This window comes from Podarcis erhardii, assembly GCF_964252035.2.
Source record: "Podarcis erhardii genome assembly, chromosome: 2".
Lineage (NCBI taxonomy): Eukaryota > Metazoa > Chordata > Lepidosauria > Squamata > Lacertidae > Podarcis > Podarcis erhardii.
Genome location: NC_138498.1, coordinates 127,248,875 through 127,268,437, shown reverse-complemented (window position 1 = coordinate 127,268,437; position 19,563 = coordinate 127,248,875). Strand labels below are relative to the sequence as shown.

The window sequence follows — 19,563 nt, the reverse complement described above, 5'->3', positions numbered from 1 at the left end:
CCACGACCTTGATTGAGCCGGAAAGGCACCTGACCCCCCCCCAACAGCCGAGAGGAGCTCCAAATCCAGGAAGACAGTGGAGCTAACGCAGAGAGGGAGAAAAAGAGAAGGGGGAAGGAAGAAGGGAAAAAAAGAAAGAAAGAAAGAGGAGCCCTAGCTTTGCCGACAAGGAAGAGGGGAGGTAGGTGAACACGGGAAGGCAAAGGACGCTGCGAAAAAACACGTGGCTGAGCCAACCGGAGCCTACCCCTCCATGCAAAGCCGCATGACAAAGGAGATCACAGAAAGGAAGAAACTACCCCCTTCTTTTCTCCTTTTTTCTATAAAAAACAACAACCAACAAACAAAATCCTTTTTTAACCCCTTCCTACCCCTCTCCCCCTTTTTTAAAAAAGAAATTCTTTTTTATTCCCCCCCCATATACCTACTTTTATCATTTTTCTTTTTAAAAGAGGGGCCACTGCTGCTGCAGCCACCCTTTATTTGAATCTTTATTTTTATTTCTATCTTTTCTACACACTATTTAAAGACACACTTTTCCACACACACACACCCTCAATTTAAACCTCATTTTATTTTCACCTCAAACTCCCCTCTTAAGAATTAAAATGGCAGTACCCAGAAAACAGCCCTGAACCATCACAGGCCATTTCCTGGGACTGCCACTTCGCCCCAGACTTTCCACTCTCTTTTACCTATCCTCCTTTACCTATACTTTACTCATTTTTATTTTCATTTTTAAATAAAAAGCTCTATCTATCTATCTATCTATCTAAAGACAACCCCCCCTTTTTTTTACCTTTAATTCTCATTTTTATCTTTTACCTGTACATTTTTAATTACTTTTTTACAAATAAAAAATAATAACAATAATTAGGGGGAAATATTATTATCTATTTTATTTTTATTTTATTTTATTTTTTTAAAAAACCACACATTTTTTCCCCTCTCTCTTTTTAAAGCCCGTTCTTGTCTATTTGTTGGCTTGTTCTTGAGGGGGGAATCTTTCGCCCCCAGCTATGACCACCACTCTCTTTTAAAACAAAAATTTCCTCTATATCACTGCTATTGTTACTGATACTCTCCCCCTCAACTCCCCCCTTTTATTTTTCTCTCCCTTTTTGCTCTCCCCTCTCTCTCTTCACCCCTCCTCATTTTTTCCCCTTATCCCACCTTTCATCTTCCATCCCCAATTTTTTTTTCTATCCCTTTTATTTTTTAAAATCAACCCCCCCTTTTTAGCCTGTCCGTCAGTTTGTTTTTGAGAGGGGAGCCCTTTCCCCCCCCACCCCCTCTTTTAAAATAAGACTTTCCCCCATACCATTGCAGCAGCTCACCCTCCCTCCCTCCTCCCCTCTCCCCCTCTCTTTTCTTCTCCTTCCCTCCCCCACCCTTCCCCCTCCTCCTCTCATTCTCTCTCCCTCCTCCCTCTCTCCATCCCCCCCCTTCCCCTAAAGCAGTGTTTCCCGGCCTTGTGCCTCCGGCTGTTTTTGGACTGCAACTCCCATGATCCCTGACTAGCAAGACCAGTGGCAGGGGATGATGGGAGTTGTGGTCCGGGGGCGGCTGGGGGCGCAAGGTTGGGAAACACTGCCCTAAAGGAAACACATACACACATTCATATCACCCTATCATAATTTGCCCCCTCATACTATAGCTAAAACTACTGCTGCAATCTAATACCTCTGATATTACTGTACTATCTCTCCTCTCTTTCAACTCTTTTTGTCTCTCTCTCTCTCTTCTCTCTTACTCCAATCTCCCCTCCCCCCCGCCTCCCCCCTTCTTCTCTCTTTCTTCTTCTTCTTCTTCTTCCCTTTTCTCCCTCCACCCTTTACATATAGCCTATCTGTCTGTCTCTGTTTCTAAGCGCACTCCCAACCCCAATTTCCACCTTAACTGGACCCCAGTACCCCTTTTGGGTATATACAACCCCCTCCTAAAGACATATTTCCCCTGGCCCCACCCCTCTAATCTCTTGCATCTCTACCTGCTAACCCCCCTCCCTTTATATGAACTGTCTGTCCGTTAGTCTACCCACCTCTGCTTACCTGCCCTCCCCCCCAGCCTCGGCGGCACCGCTGAGGCAACTACAGAAAACCCAAGAGAAGTTCTTAAAACACAGGCTAGAAGTGACACAAATGACCGCCTAATCCAAACGCTCTGTAAAAGCCACCAGCCAACAAAGCCTGATCAGCTCAACAACCCAACAATACCCAGGAATCACCACTGGCACAACTCCTAACCACCACACGCCCTACCCCAAGTGGACGCCAAGCCAACCTCAAACCAAAACTATCAGGGAGACTGAGATGACACCAACCAGGGAGATGGCAAACAATGCTAAGATGGTAACTCCCCTTCAAGATGATGACCACCCAATAACGAAACGAGATCTGAGGGAAATGGAAGCAAGATTAGAAGAAACACTGAAGGCCACAATGGCTCCCATGCAGGGACTAATCAACAATCTAACCTCCAAAGTGGAAGCTCTAGAGAACAAAAACCAAATGCAAGAAAAAATAATAGAGCAATACCGGGAGGAGAACGCACGTGTGAACAAGAAACTGGACGAACTGGTAAACCAAATGGAAGCAGAACACAGAGAGATGAAAATTAAGCAAGCCGACCTTGAAGATCGCAATAGACGCTGTAACATCCGCTTCCGCAACTTTCCTGAAAAAGCAGAGGAGAAAAGCCCAACAGACCTAATTATACGCTGGCTGAAAAACACAATCCCAGGCCTGAAACTTGAGGCAGATGACTTGGAGAGGGCTCACAGAGCCCTAAAACCCATGCCAAAACCCAGCGCCCCCCCAAGAGACATCATTGTATGCTTCACGCGCTACAAAAAGAAGGAAGAGGTATGGAACAACCTCAGAAACTCAACCAACCTTCGATATGGAGAAACCCCCATTCTGGCCCTACAGGACCTATCCCAGGATACCCTAAACCGGAGGAAAAGCCTGCGCCCATTCACCCAGCGTCTCCAACAAGCCGGGATCAAATACCGATGGGGCTTCCCCTTCCGCCTAATTGTAACAACTAATACAACACAACACACGGCCACCAACATATCTGAGGCCCTACAACTACTAAAGAACCTTGAACTCGACCTCCCACCGGAATGGCAACCGACAAACCCACCAAGTGACAGCCCCAACCACGAGGAAACAACAGCAAGCAACTGGACGACGGTACAGAGCAAAAAGAAACAACAGAAGCGGCAGAACAACGCAAACCAATACAGGCAAGCACAACGCTCAGAACCGTCCCGCCGGCCATACGACACAAGAAACCAGACCAAGATTAACCAAACCAATTCATCGCAGATGGACAACCCTACAACAACAACAACCGCAGCTGAATGAAGCAACCAGGAAAAAAAACCCACAAACCGAAGGACTGGTGATTTCTCCCCCCCTTTCCCCCTCCCCCCCAAAACATAGATTTAGTTAACACCATCAACATCCCCCCCAGCCCCGCACCCCCACAGAAACCCCCACCCCAACACCAGTCCAGACGACCTCAACCACATTCCCCATCACCCACACCTTCAACATCCTCATACTCCATACTAAGGAAAAACAACTCCAACCTTAATAACACAACCCACAATCAGGCTAAAATCTGATACCCAACCAGCAATATGGTGGCACCAGAGCGTACCAGCACCCACATCCCCACCCCAACACACCAACAATGTTGCTTATAACATTGGCAACATTGCTTACGAACCTTATACTTGACAGCGACGTTACAAAGTCACTTCACACTGTCTCACTGATCTCCCCCTCTCGCAGACAACAGGGGGGATGGCCTGTCCTTGAACATGGCCTTCCACACCAGCTGAGACCTAGGACCAACCGGCTAAATGCCAGATGGCCCAAAATACCCCAAACAAACACCTATATGACTACATATAGGAAACTCCCTACAACTTACCCCCTACTCTTTAACCCAAATCTCACTCTACTCCCACTAGCCCCCCACCCACCACACCCTAGGTCAGCGCAACCCCATTGGTTCTTTAAACAACACGAAGAGAGAGACACAAGACAACCCGAACGGGTTGGCAGGGAATCGCCCCACATAATAGATAAGCAAGATGGCTAACCTAAAAGCAATTACATTAAATGTGAGGGGGCTGGGAAACCCCATCAAAAGAAAACGCATCACCTCATATATAAACACCATGAAACCACACATCACCTTCCTACAAGAAATACACAACCCACCCAAAGGCAGCAAACTCCTGAGCGACCCCCGCTTCAGTCAACAGTGGGTCGCACAAGGCTCAGGGAAAGCTCGTGGTGTAGCCATAATACTCAGTAGAGACCTGAACTTCACTGCCACAACAGTCCTCAAGGACAAAAAAGGCAGATTCATTTTCGCTAAAGGGACACTAGATGGCAAAATCAAACTGACAATCGGCTCCATATATGCCCCAAACATGAAACAATTAGAATTCTTCCAGAAGACACTAAACAAATTCCTCTCCTTCTCTGAAGGGGAAGCAATCCTAGGAGGGGACCTCAATCTAAATATGAAAGGTTTATCCCTGAAAGATATCCACCCCACAACCCCATGGGCAACCTTCCTCCGAAGGAAACCCCCAACAACTAGGAACTCTTACAAGTTACTAAAAATGCTAAAAAACAGGGGTCTCTACGACATTTGGGGTGAGCAAAACCCGGGAGACATCAGCCATACATTCCAATCAGGACGCCATGATAGTGTCCAGACTGGACAGCATTCTACTCACACAGGGCCTGATCCCCTCAGTGGAATCAACAAACATAGGTAACATTAAAATCACAGATCACGCCCCAGTAGAAGTCATCGTTAAAATAGGAGAAGGAACACAAACCACCCCATCATGGTCCTTCAGTCCCATCCTAACTACAAACAAACAAATTAGAGAGAGTCTCACAAAAACCCTCCAAAACTACTTCAAGGAAAACGATGTAAACAACATAACAACCCCCCTCCTATGGGATGCAATGAAAGCGGTCACCAGAGGAGCTTGCATAAAAGAGAAAACATTCCTTAAAAAACAAACCTCCTCAAAAATTAGCAAAATAGAACAAGACATCACAGCCCTCTCATCACGCTACAAACAAACAGGATCTAAAAAACTCCTCAAACTTATAGAAAAAAAAAGGAGAGAACTAGACTCCCTAGAAATTAACAAAACAATGATCAACATTCTATACTCTAAACAACGTTTCTACGAATATGGAGGGAAAAACTCCAGATTACTAGCAAATAGATGTAGGAAAAAAGCACTCAAAACAAGAATACACTGCATCACCAAAAAAGACGGCAACATAACATTCTCCCCCGAAGAAATAACCTCAGAATTTGCAGAATTCTACGCCAACCTATACACCTCCCATAACCCACCAGAGAAGGAAATCAGAACATTTCTAGCAGGACTGACCATGCCTACCCTAACTGATGAGGAACAGGAATTCATGGACAGCCCTATCACCCCAGAGGAAATAGATGCGGTCCTCAAAAACCTGAAACCACACAAAGCCCCAGGCCCAGATGGCTTCACAGCAGAATTCTATAGGAAATTCAAAGAACCCTTGATGCCCTACATGACCCGCCTATTCAACGACATCATAAAAGGGGCCCCCATCCCCAAAACCTGGACCCACTCCAAAATAGTCTCCATCCCAAAACCACTAAAAGACAGCCTCAAAGTAGAATCATACCGCCCAATCTCATTAATAAACCAAGACTACAAGATATTCACATCAATCTTGGCCAACCGCCTAAAAATCTTCCTACACAAGTTAATAGCCCCAGACCAGACTGGTTTTGTCCCTGGCCACAATATAACAGACCCCATCAGGAAACTACTGAACCTGATCGAACACAGCAAGGCAACCAAACTCCCATTGACAATTATGTCCCTAGACATCCTCAAAGCCTTTGATTGCTTGGAGTGGAAATACATATTAGCAGTACTAACTAACATGGAATTTGGCCCCAACTTCCTACAAATCCTCAAACAAATATACTCCCAAGCCTCAGCAAAATGCAGAACTAACAATATGGATTCTAATACTATAGCTATCCAAAGAGGCACGAAACAAGGATGCCCACTGTCTCCCTTCTTATTTATCCTGGCTCTGGAACCCTTAGCAATCCGCATCCGAGCAGCAACAGACATCAAGGGAGTGGAAATAAAAGGCAGAACCTATAAATTAGGGCTCTTTGCAGATGACCTAATGGTCACAACACCAGACCCCATAAGCACAGCAACCTCCCTAATCAGAGAACTCAACACATTTGCAATGGTGTCGGGCCTACAGGTAAATTTTACAAAGTCAGAAGCTATGTGCTTCAACACCCCTCCTCACACCCAAAAAGAACTCACAAAGGTCACCAAAATAAAACTTTGCCACACCAAGTTCAGATACCTAGGGGTACAAATAACCAGAAACCTCAATAAACTGTACCTCCACAACTACAAGCCCCTGTGGCGACAAATTAACAAAGACCTAAAGAGATGGAATAACACAAATTTCACTCTCTCAGACAAAATAGCCATGATCAAAATGATCACACTCCCAAAACTAACCTACCTATTCCAAACCCTCCCAATCTGGATCCCCTCAACCCAACTTCGCAGTTGGCAGAGAAAACTACACTCTTTCATCTTCTCACATAAAAAACCAAGAATAAGCCCCAAATACCTGCACCTCCCCACCTCAGAAGGAGGATGGGGAATCCCCAACATAGAAGCATATTACAATGCCAACCAAATACGCCATATAATCCCATATATACTAGAAGATGAGACAAAACAATGGGTACACCTAGAGAGGGACACAATTGAAAACACCTGCACCACAACATACCCACTCCTCCCAAACAAACTAAAGAAAATTCCCACAACACTTAACAGGTACACACAGACCATGCTCAAAGCATGGAAAACACAAATAGGCAAACTATCCCCAACCCCATCCCCACTAATCCCCCTGGCGTACCACCCATTATTCTACCATGCAGCACAAAACCTCCAGACAAAAACCTGGCGAACCAAAGGCTTATATCGCCTAATAGACTTTTATAAAAATAACAAACCCTTGTCAACACAAGAAATACAAAACAAACTAGAAGACACCCAAATGACCTGGTTAACACAACACCAACTACATGCCTTCTTAAACAACCCAACAGTAAAATCAGCAGCAACTAGGCCCCTGACAACCTTCGAAAACCTCCTCCTAACAACAAAGGGAAACGGCAAAGGGACGGTATCCGCAATATACAAAATACTACTCCAAAATCCCGCAAATCCCCTAGACACAATCAAAAAACAATGGGAGAATGACATAGGCTATGAGATTAACCCCACTCAATGGACCAGAATGTGGTCTAAACCCCCCTTTAAATCCATATCAACAAAAAGAAAAGAACTCACACTGAAACTCACCTACAGGTGGTACCTAACACCAAGGAAACTAGCGCTAATACACCCAGGAACCTCACCAAAATGCTGGAGAGGGTGCACCTCCTCAGGCACATACCTCCACATGTGGTGGGAGTGTCCCAAAATTCAACTATTCTGGACAACAGCCATACAAGAAATATGTAAAATAACTAAGCAAGTAATAGACATCACCCCAGAATTGGCCCTACTAAACATCTTCCAAGACAACAATGCCCATTTACACCACAAAGAACTTATAACCCACCTGCTCTCAGCAACCAGAAACATCATAACCAGACACTGGAGAGACCTGTCAGGAGTAAGCATGGACCAATGGTACCAAATAGTATGGGAAACAGCCCTACTAGAAAAATTAACTAATAAACTGAAACTGACACGGGGACAAACAGAAGAAGACGCCTTCACCCCGGTATGGCTCCCCTTTATCACATACACAGCCCAACAGGACAACGACAATAATCCACCAAAAGCATACAAATCAATATGGCTAACCTGATCCAAAACACCCACCCACCCCACTCACACACGAAAACAAAGATCACCACAGCCAATCACAAGCAAACAATCACACCCTAAGCCAACCCCAACCTCTCTCACCACCAAAGGAACACAAGTGAACAACACAAGCAACGCTGACACCAAACTCTACATACATTAAACATAATAGAAACACCGCCACACGACCCCACCCCCATCCATCCTCCCTCTCCCCACCCCCCTTTCTTTTTTCTTTCTGTTTTCTTCTCCCCCTAATGCCTCAACAAATGAAACGGATTTGTAAAGACGTAACATGGAAGAAGAAGAAGGGGAAAAGAAAAAATGAGGCACTACACTTCTGTAAAACAAGAAAATCCTTAATAATTTTTTTTTTTTTTTTTTAAAGAGTAGCTCATGCTCTGGGTCCAGACAGAACACTTAAGAAGCTTGTACTGTACAGTGGTACCTTGGGTTAAGTACTTAATGTGAAGAGAATCAGAACTTACAGGGTTAAACAGTTCTGAGTGACGTCTCACATTCTGAGGCGTGGCCATGTTCACAGAGGGGAGTGTTTTCTCTGTTGTTGTTTTTTTTTGGTTTCCTTTCGCTTTTGCGGCGAGGCAGCAAGATGTGTGCTCTCTCGCCAGGTGATTTAAGAGTTGTTTTTCTACAAGATTAAAGACTGTAAGAGCAAAGCAAGAACGCTTGAGTGAGGCTGATTTATTACACACACACACACAGCAACAGTTTCTACGCTGCGGAAACTCTGCTACTGGTAGCTGACGGAGAGCTACCGAAGGGGTCCAGTGTGAAGCGCGCAGCAGAAGCGTCTGGACTCCATCCAAAAGCCACACTTAATTCGTTCCAGATGTCCGTTCTTAACCTGACACTGTTCTTAACCTGAGGCACCACTTTAGCTAATGGGGCCTCCCGCTTCTGCCGCACCACTAGAGCACGATTTCTGTTCTCATCCTGAAGCAAAGTTCTTAACCCGAGGTACTATTTCTAGGTTAGCGGAGTCTGTAAACTGAAACGTATATAACCTGAAGCGTATGTAACCAGAGGTACCACTTTACTGGAATCTGCACACCAGATACCTATATCAATATGAAACAATATGCAAGGTTATCAAATGCTCCGCTGTCCTGTCAGAAGCCAAAACCAAACCAGGGAGAGGGTTTTGATAAACAGGAATTGGAAATGGGTTCTGTCTCAAAATAAGCTACTTCCCTAAAGCTACCCTAAGTCTTTGGGAATCTTGTCACAAGAGGAGTGTAAAGTTTGTGAATATAGTGTATAAGCGCAGAGAATATCTATGGAGGAGTGGTGTATCAGTCTCAAGATTATTCCAAAATGTGGCATCACCAGCTCCTCTGCTTCCACATTCAGCAACACCTCCAAAAAGTTCTCAATCCAAGGCAGACTATTGTCCTTTAGTTGACATATACTCTGCAGGTGACAATCCTGACTAGCCAGCTGACCTGGACCCCAAGGAACCCCATAACTCAGACAGCCCTGGGTCCTTGCACTTGAGAAATCTAGGGGAGGACCTACTTGACAGAACTGAAAAGAATTGATTGCATGTCTTCTGTGCTCTGCCATAAGTAGCCCAGAATGAAATACTCTCAGATTGGACCTCTGACGTTCCTGCCTAATACGTTTGAAGAAGGAACACAAGGGCTCATGCAAGTAGAACCTGACCCTTTGTGCTGTAGATCCAGCCCACCAGATATTCCAGCATGAGTTGAATTTATGGGCTGAAAAGCCACCTCCTCCCACCAGCAGGTTAATGAACCCTCTTTCCTACCAATTGGAGATGAAAAGCTTCCCCAAAGATTTGGTCCCCATGCAAGAGGCAAATATGGCCACAACACCTGCCTGGCTTGCAATGAGAGAGCTCAAAGAACATCAACAGGACACTCCATAGAAAGCACCAAGCATGGGGCCACTTACATGTATTAGCTACTCGTCTGTTTTCTGCCCATGCTCTGGGGTTGCAGTTTTCAGGCTTGGGGACAGGAAGGCGACTGGTTTTGGCACCAAGTTGTGTCCATAAGCCCCACTGAGTTCAAGGGGTTCTACCTTGAGGTCACTACTGGACAGACCCTGCCAGCCTTACGAAGTGGGGTGAGGAGCAAACAGGGGAAATTGAAACCACTGGAGAGGTTTAGAAATGGGGCTTCTGTGGGGAATGGGCTGCCCCATTTGTGCTTCTCCAGGGGCAGGAGAATATCTAGGGCAGGAGAATCCCTGCAGGGCCTCTGAGGCTCCCTTTGCTTCTTCCTCTCTCCCAGGACCCTGCAGCTTCTTTTGGCTCCTTGACTCCTCAGGAAGGATGAAAGAGACAGATCCTGCAAAGCTAGTGAGGATGGAAGGGGGAAGATGGACGGTTGACCTGGTCAGGCTGTCTCCTGCATCCCTCCCCACAACCTCTGAGCGTTCCCTCCCAGCGACCTCCGAGAGGTCTGGTGAGTCCCAGGGGAGGGGAGATGGGGACCTGGATGGATGGAGCCAGAGAGGAATTTGGGCTTGCTCAGTTAGGGGGTGGGGGGAGGCAGGCAGGCGGATGGAGATGGAGAAGGGGAGCACCTTTTCGGGCTCCCCCACCTGCCTGCCTGCTCCTTTGTCATCTGCAGGCAATTTGAGCTAGGAATACATCACAGCTCCCTGCCCAACGCGATGTGTTGGCAGCTCAAAATGTCTAAAACCAGTTCTGTGATCTGAATGCCCTGCCAATGTCAGACAACTCACTGATCCATCGCGCAGCCCTGGACTCCTTAAAGGAACCTGATCCTGCTGTGCAGTGTGAACTCAGATGGGGCCTCCGTGTGTTGCCTTTTTCTCTCCTTTTTGTATAACTTTTATTAGCTTTATAAAACAAGGAAGATAGGAATAATGGATGATACAAATATGTAGGCTGAGCCTGTATATCTCAAACATAGCAGAATAAATTTGCAGGAGTATCTATAACATATAGTTCATCATTAGTGGTCAGTGTATGAGTTCTGGGTCCATGAATTGCTTTCAACTGAAACAAAAAAAGGGGAAACAGGAGAGAACAGAGAACATTCAACATCGCAGAGCCAAATGCCTAGACTGGAGCTCTTGTGGCCGTTGTGCTTAGATTAAGTGAGTAATAGTCATTTTTCCTCTTCTGTTACCAATGAAACAATACAGAGTTGGTCTCATCATGAAAATTGGGGGGGGGGGTTTCAAAGTGAAGAAAGAGATTTACGTATAAATTTAAATATTTTCCTGTTTTAATGTTTTTTAATTATTATTATTTTTATTGGTTTTCACATATTACTTTACAATACAGATGTACCAAAGCCAACACCATTTCCTCCCCATCCCCCCAATACATTTGCATTTCTATTTCCTCAATCCATCATATTATCCTTTTCTCCCTCCTCCCACTTCCCTCCGCCCCCACTCGATTTCCTCCACATTATACAATTTACAATAATCTTTGCATTCTACAACCTTCTCGAATCATCTTCATATTCTTATTATCTTTCCTTACTAATTTTTCTTCCATGCAGTACTTCACATTTTAATCTAGGCATATTAGCGTATCTTTCCTTGAGCAATATTTTGCCATATATTCATCAAAACATTTCCACTTGGTTGTCAAGTCTCTGCTTAAAGACCTCCAAAGAAGGAGACTCCACCACACTCCTTGGCAGCAAATTCCACTGTCGAACAGCTCTTACTGTCAGGAAGTTCTTCCTAATGTTTAGGTGGAATCTTCTTTCTTGTAGTTTGGATCCATTTCTTCTTATAGCAGTTAATTTTGCCCGAATTAGGACTTCCGGGTTAGCGCGAACGGCTAATGGCGGATTCCCTCCGAGCTCCGGAGGGAATCGGCTCTGCTGAGGACGGGTCTTGCCGTGCCGGCGACACGGGGACCCTCAGAAACCGCAGGCGCGGAAGCCTGCGGACTTGGTGACTCGGTGGGCACCTTAAGCGCCCTCCCCGACCCACGAAGAGCCTTTTTAAAGGCTGCGGAGAGGGTACGGAGAGTGGCGTGGTGCTGAGAGTAGACCGCTACCTCAGTAGAGTGAAGCCGCAAGCCATGGCCGGAGAGCGCTGACTTTCTTCCCAAATTTGGACTGGATAACAAAGGACCCGTGAGTAGTGGAATTTGGACTTTAAAAATTTTATCCTGTGAATTCGGCACGATCGGGGGATGTGTTAAAGGGAAGTCCGCACCCCCTCTACTTATAGACGTTTCAAAGCAAGGAACGGAGAATTAAGGCGGAATGAATACTGTTTTGAGGATTTAAAAGTTTCTCACAAATTTGATAGAACAAGATTTTTGTGCTGGAGAGAAAGGGAATTTGGAACTTTGTGTGTATCCCCCCCAAAAAACCCGGGAGTGTCCTATTTGGGTCCCGGAGGAAGAAGTGAAAGGAGTCTGACAGCTGTCAAAGAAGCTGTCAAACGGGCGGACAAAGTAAAGAATTTTGCTATTTAATAACTCTTGGAATTAAAGCTGATACATTTGGACTGAGGCGATTGGAAACAAAGTATTGATAATAACAAAGTAACAGATTATTGGAAAAGGACTACTAAATAACTGAAAGCCCCCTAGGGGGAATTAGTGACATTACAATGGCTGCAGAGGGAAAATTACTGGCGGAGATAGAAAAAATGTTTTTTCTCGTGGGAATCCTGCAGGAGCAGAGTATGGCTCTGAGTAAAGTTTTTATGACCTTGAATCCTGAAACAAACAACTCTGCTGAATGCACAAAGGAGATGTACGATAAAAATTCTGCAGCTGAGCAGGAAGAGATGCCTTTGGAATTGACAGAGAAAAAAGAAGGAGTTCAGACACTACAAGTGGAAAATATCAACCAGAAATTTGCAGCGTTAGAGTATGAGCAAGAAGACCTCTGGATTACAGACCTGCGAAAGATGAGAAAGAAGAAGAGAGAAGCCCCTGGAGTACTTGGAATATCAAAACTAGAAAGAACAAAGCAATATGATTGGGACTTTTCTCTTGAGTATGGAAAACTAGATGGTCTTTCGCAGCAAACACTCTTCAACATTCTGAATGAAAGAAAATATGATCTGACTCTGACTGAACTCCTTCGGGGTCTTAGGACCATCAAAGAGGACTACCAATATAGCTGGCAGAGAGGGACTGACAGAGAATCAGACGCCTCGGACGTGAGGAATCCGGGCTAGAAATATTTTTTGTTTGTTTTCTGGACATTTGTCTAGGAAGGGACAGAAACCGGGGCAGGGGGGGGAGAGAATAGAATTATAAAATGTTATGTTTTGTTCTACTTGGTCAATGTGACCTATAATTAAGATAAATAAAGGGAAAATTTGTGAAGGGGAAGTTAGATCGACCTTAAAAAAAAAGAAATCAATGATTATAAGAGAATTGGATAGTTGAATACAGATAAACAAAAGATTTTAATTTTCAAAAGCAATGTGAATATTTTTAAGAGGTTAGGTAAGAACTTGCTGAATTAACTTTGGAATTGGGATGTAAGAGGAGGGGGTGGGGGGAAGTCAATGAAAGTGGGTAAAGAAACTTAGGGTATGTAATTGTATTTGTGTGTTTGTTTGTCTTTGTCTTTGTGTGTGTGTCTGTTGTTATAAAATGTAAAAACCCAATAAAAATTATATATAAAAAAAAAATAATAATAATAATTTTGCCCGAATTAAATATTCATTTAGTTTAGAAATCTATTCCTCCTTTGTGGGTATAGTTTGTGACTTCCACCGAGCAGCAATCACTATTCCAGCAGCTGTACTTGTGGAATGTAATGGCATCCGCCACACTTTCCTGTGCCAACTCTCCGTGCCAACTGTGAGCCTTAAGCTGTCTTCCTGGCTCCAAGCCGAGTTTCGCAGCAGCGGTCGTGCCTTGGGTGGGTGATAAATCCAAGGCTGCATGCAGGCTTCTTGCTCATCTAAGAAGTCTTTAAGCATTTTACAGAAAAACATCATAAATCAACCTGGAGATCGAGCGGACATCTCCTCGGCTCGACAGCTAAAAACGAAAGTAATTCACACACAAAGAAAGATTCCCATATGTGAACAAAACCACGCCTCAGAATGTGAGACGTCACACAGATCTGTTTAACCCTGTAAGTTCTGATTCTCCTCACAGTACTTGCATATAGAAAAATTCTCTCTCCCCCCCCCCCGTGGTATCTCTTCATCTCTCAATCCAAGGAGATATGTCTCTGGTTTCTTTGTTATTGATATTTTCAACATCTTCTTTAGTTCTTCGTGTACTACTATCCCAAATTTCTTAATTTCCTCACACCTCCACCACATATGTATTGTTGTTCCTATTTCTCCACCACATCTCCAACAGAGGTTGGATTTCAATTTGTATATCTTTGCCAGCTTAACTGGCGTTAAGTACCACCTATAGAACATCTTTACAAAATGTTCTTTAATTGTATATGAGGCAGTAAATCGTATAGCCTCTCGCCAGAGTTTCTCCCATTGCTCTAGATAGATAGTATGTCCGAGATCCTGAGACCATTTAATCATCGTTTCTTTCACTTCTTCCTCCATCAATTCCCAGTCCAATAAAAGATTATAGGTTTTGAATAACAATTTCTTCTTGTTCTTTATCACTGTGACTTTAAATTTCGAATCTTCTTTTGCAAATCCTTTCTTTTGATCTGAGTTGAATATACTTCTAAGTTGTATATATTGCCATCTGTCAATTTAAATTTGGACCAACCAGATTGAAATAACTTCTGATGGGGAGTGTTCAGGTGAAGATGTTGCTGTTTGTTTCACAGACAAGGGGTGGACGTTGCTGGATCCTGACCCGAGAGCGCAGCATAAAGAGGTCAAGGAGGAGAATCGTGGGATCGTGGACTCTCTTGGTAAGGCTCCCTGTTGGATCATAATGTTGTGATTGGAGATGGAGTGGATTCCATGATTGAGTCAGAACAAAATCCATCCCAGATAAAAGCCAAGCAATATCTCAGTTAATACCAGCCAACTAAGGAAGTGAAACCTATAGGACGGCCTCACATCTCATTCTCTTCAGTTCTTCCTCTGTCACAAGCATTCATTAACATTGTTCAATAATCCAGGGCCGCAAAACGAATTAGAGATGGAACAGTTCTTAAAGAAGAATGGTCTACCAAAGTTGTCTCTCAAGAACAGAACAATCTTGAATTATAAAATAACACAATTAGAAATTGAGGAGGCCATTCAGAACATGCAATTGGGCAAATCTCCAGGGCCAGATGGGCTTACCTCCAAATATTATAAGACATTGAAAGATTATTTGGTCCATCCATTAATGGAGGTCTGCAATGAAATTTTGGAGGGGAAAAAGGCACAATTTATTCAGAGCAAAAAGCTAAATTGATAGTTAACAATGTGGTGACAGAAGAGTTTAGAATTGAGAAAGGAACACGACAAGGTTGCCCTATATCCCCTTTATTATTTATATCGGTCCTGGAAGTGCTCTTGAATATGATTAGAGGAGACCGGTTGGTGGAAGGTATTCAGGTCGGAGCGAAACAATATAAACTGAAAGCATTTGCAGATGACCTAGTTTTGACTTTAGAAGAGCCAGAGCCTAGTACGAAAAGGTTATTACAATTGATTCAGGAGTTTGGTCGGGTGGCGGGATTCAAACTTAACAAGCAGAAAACCAAGGTTTTGGAAAAAAAATTGACTCTTTTAGAGTCAGAAAGGTTTCAGAAAGAGACAGAATTAAATGTGGTTAAAAAAGTAAGATACCTAGGGGTAAACATAACAGCGAAGAACAGGAATCTATTTAAAGACAATTATGAAAAATGTTGGTCTGAAATTAAAAGGGATCTAGATGTATGGTCAAGATTGAATCTCTCCTTGTCAGGACGTATTGCTGTTATCAAGATGAATGTATTGCCGAAAATGTTGTTTCTGTTTCAAACTTTGCAGATAGTGGATAAAATGGAGTGTTTCGGGAGGTGGCAAAGAGATATCTCTAAATTTGTCTGGCAGGGCAAAAAGCCCAGAATCAAGTTTAAGATATTAACTGACGCTAAAGAAAGAGGGGGCTTTGCCCTGCCAGACTTAAAGCTGTATTATGAATCAGCAGCTTTCTGCTGGTTGAAAGACTGGCTACTTCTCGAAAACACTGATGTTTTAGATTTGGAAGGATTTAATAACGCGTTTGGTTGGCATGCATATCTGTGGTATGACAAGGTTAAAATACATAAGGTTTTCAAGAATCATGTTGTCAGAAAATCAGTCTTTAATGTCTGGTCAAAATATAAGGACTTATTGGAAAACAAGACCCCAAGGTGGTTATCACCAATGGAGGCTAAGGCCCCGAAAAGACTCAGTATGGAGGCCAAATGGCCGAAATATTGGGAAATAATAGAAAAAGATGGTGACAATTGGAGGTTGCAGAGTATGGAGAAACTAAAGGGGAAAGTGCGAGATTGGTTACACTATGCTCAGATTAAAGAAACTTTTAAGTCAGATAAAAAATTAGGATTCCAGGTGGAAAAATCAAAGTTAGAAACAGAATTGTTAGAACCTAATTCTAAGATACTTTCAAGAATGTATAACTTGCTGCTAAAATGGAATACACAGGATGAAACGGTCAAATCAGCCATGATAAAATGGGCACAGGACATAGGTTACAACATTATGTTTGCTGACTGGGAAAAGTTATGGACCACCGGTATGAAGTTTACGGCATGTAATGCCCTGAAAGAAAACATTATGAAAATGATATATAGGTGGTACATGACCCCAGTCAAGCTTGCAAAGATATACCATTTGCCTGATAATAAATGTTGGAAGTGTAAAGAAGCTGAAGGATCATTCTTTCACCTTTGGTGGACTTGCCCTAGAGTGAAGGCCTTCTGGGAAATGATATATAATGAGATGAAAAAGGTATTTAAGTATACCTTCCTTAAGAAACCAGAGGCCTTTCTCCTGGGCATTGTCGGCCAGAGTGTGCAAAAGAAGGATCGAACCTTTTTTATGTACGCCACAACAGCAGCAAGGATACTCATTGCTAAAAGCTGGAAAACTCAAGATTTGCCCACACTGGAAGATTGGCAGCTGCAACTGATGGACTATATGGAACTGGCTGAGATGACTGGCAGAATCCGAGACCTGGGAGAAGAACTGGTGGAGGAGGACTGGAAGAAATTTAAGGATTATTTACAAAAATATTGTAAATTGTATGAATGTTAAGAAAGATGTAAGATCTGTAATAATACGGCTCCAACAAATTAGTAATAAGGAATACAAATTTTAACGTAATTGAAAGAAAAGACAAATTTTGGATAAACAGTATTTTATAGTTAAGTTTCAATAAGAGAGTGGTTAAATTTCAAAATTTGAGATATTAATACTGGAAAATTTTATTATATAAATTAAACTAAGTTAATAATTTGCTGGCAAAATTTATGAGTTTAGAAAGCAGGAACAAGAGTCGTGAGGAAGTCCAAGGAGGTGTATGAAATGTGGATATCGGAAAATGTTATGCTACTATATGTCTTTATTGTTAAACAAAAATTTAATAAATATTATTTTTTTAAAAAAAACATTGTTCAATAATCTGGAGCTCCCATTTCCTCCTGAGACTCTGATTAGCATCTCTCTTCATTGCAGATGGTGATGACTTAGAAGGGAAGAACAAGGGAGAGCACAACAGAATCCACATAGCGGAGAAGTCAGATAAATATTCAGAGTGTGGAGAGAAGATCCGTCAGAGCTCCCAGTCCACCTCCCATCAAAGAAAGAGCTTCGTTCGAAGGAATAGCCTCACTTCACACAAAAGAACACAGAGTAGGGAGAAATTGTATCAGTGCTTGGAGTGTGGAAAGAGCTTCAATCGGAAGGATAGTCTCACTTCCCATCAAAGAATTCATACAGGAGAAAAACCCTATCAGTGCTTGGAATGTGGAAAGAGCTTCAATCAAAAGAATAATTTCACTGTGCATCAAATAATTCATACAGGGGAGAAGCCCTATCAGTGCTTGCAGTGTGGAAAGAGCTTCCTTCGGAAGGATAGTCTCACTTCCCATCAAAGAATTCATACAGGGGAGAAACCCTATCAGTGCTTGGAATGTGGAAAGAGCTTTCGTCTGAGTGGTGAACTCACTTCCCATCACAGAATTCATACAGGGGAGAAACCCTATCAGTGCTTCGAATGTGGGAAGAGCTTTCGTCTGAGTGGTGAACTCACTTCCCATCATAGAATTCATACAGGCGAGAAACCCTATCAGTGCTTGGAATGTGGAAAGAGCTTCAATCGAAAGGGTCATCTCACTTCTCATCAAAGAATTCATACAGGGGAAAAACCCTATCAGTGCTTGGAATGTGGAAAGAGCTTCTGTCAAAGGGCGACGCTCACTTCCCATCAACAAATACATACAGGGGAGAAACCCTATCAGTGTTTAGAATGTGGAAAATGCTTCAGTCATAGCACCGGTCTCACTTCTCATCAACAAATTCATACAGGGGAGAAGCCCTATCATTGCTTGGAATGTGGAAAAGGCTTCAGTCATAGCGCCAATCTCACTTCCCATCAAAGAATTCATAAAGGGGAGAAACCCTATCAGTGCTTCGAATGTGGGAAGAGCTTTCGTGTGAGTAGTGAACTCACTTCCCACCAAAGAATTCATACAGGGGAGAAACCCTATCAGTGCTTGGAATGTGGAAAGAGCTTCAGTCAAAGCACCCATCTCACTTCCCATCAAAGAATTCATACAGGGGAGAAACCCTATCAGTGCTTGGAATGTGGAAAGAGCTTCAATCGAAAGGGTCATCTCGCTACTCATCAAAGAATTCATACAGGGGAGAAACCCTATCAGTGCTTGGAATGTGGAAAGAGCTTCTGTCAAAGGGTGACACTCACTTCCCATCAACGAATACATACAGGGGAGAAACCCTATCAGTGCTTGGAATGTGGAAAGAGCTTTCGTCAGAGTGGTTATCTCAATTCCCATCAAAGAATCCATACAAGAGAGAATATGTCTTAGTGTTTGGAATGTGGGAAAAGATTCATTCATTGCCCACCAAATAATTTATACGGGGTTGAAAATTGGGTCCCTCTCAAAGAGGGCTGCAGACAACCGACAGATTACAACTGGGGAATATTTCACACAGGAAACCACATCAGCTTGCATGGACTTTTGTCGTATATGGATTTATAAAAGTGAAGGTGAATCTTTGATCTTAGGGCCCAGGGGGAGCAAGCTTGGATTGTAGAGGAACTGAACAAGTATTAACTGTGAAATCTATCGCACAGTGTGGTCTCTTATGGAAGGTTCTTCAGTTTGGGAAAATATCAGTCCATTAAAATACATTACATGTGTCTTAATTTTAACTAAACAAAGGAAAGCTGGAAGACAGCCCAGAGTCCTGGAAGGTAAGACAGTGGAATGAAATAGGGCCTTCTGAGGAGGGACTGCACCAAAAACAATTGAGGGACAACAACAAGAAGAGCACAATTTTCATCATGCATGTTTTTTTACATATAGATCTGTTAAATATGATGAAAGTTGCATGCCAGTGGCTGTCAAGATAAGATAAAGGATTAAGATCGGGATGATATTGGGAATAAATAAAAGAGAGAAAAGTAGGAACAAGAACCCCCCCCCCCCCAAAAA

The 19,563-nt window shown here is 43.2% G+C and overlaps 2 protein-coding genes across 18 annotated transcripts in view; one reads left to right on the top strand and one right to left on the bottom strand.

The window, feature by feature from the left end:
* LOC309334671 (uncharacterized protein) overlaps positions 1-19,546 on the top strand; it is a 140,479-nt gene extending 120,933 nt beyond the window's left edge. For 6 of the 14 annotated variants that reach the window (XM_081849208.1, XM_081849210.1, XM_081849206.1 and 3 more), the window contains 3 exons: positions 10,246-10,419; positions 14,728-14,814; positions 17,561-19,546. In XM_081849208.1, coding sequence (XP_081705334.1) covers positions 10,287-10,419; positions 14,728-14,814; positions 17,561-18,933 — 1,593 coding nt within the window. In that variant the 5' untranslated portion in view covers positions 10,246-10,286 and the 3' untranslated portion in view covers positions 18,934-19,546. Of the gene's footprint in view, positions 1-9,648; positions 9,907-9,952; positions 10,117-10,245; positions 10,420-13,904; positions 14,522-14,727; positions 14,815-17,560 lie in introns of those variants that run through there. The other 8 variants (XM_081849198.1, XM_081849204.1, XM_081849201.1 and 5 more) reach the window with 6 other exon arrangements.
* LOC309334660 (uncharacterized protein) overlaps positions 1-19,563 on the bottom strand; it is a 128,030-nt gene that overhangs the window by 47,093 nt on the left and 61,374 nt on the right. The window lies entirely within an intron of this gene.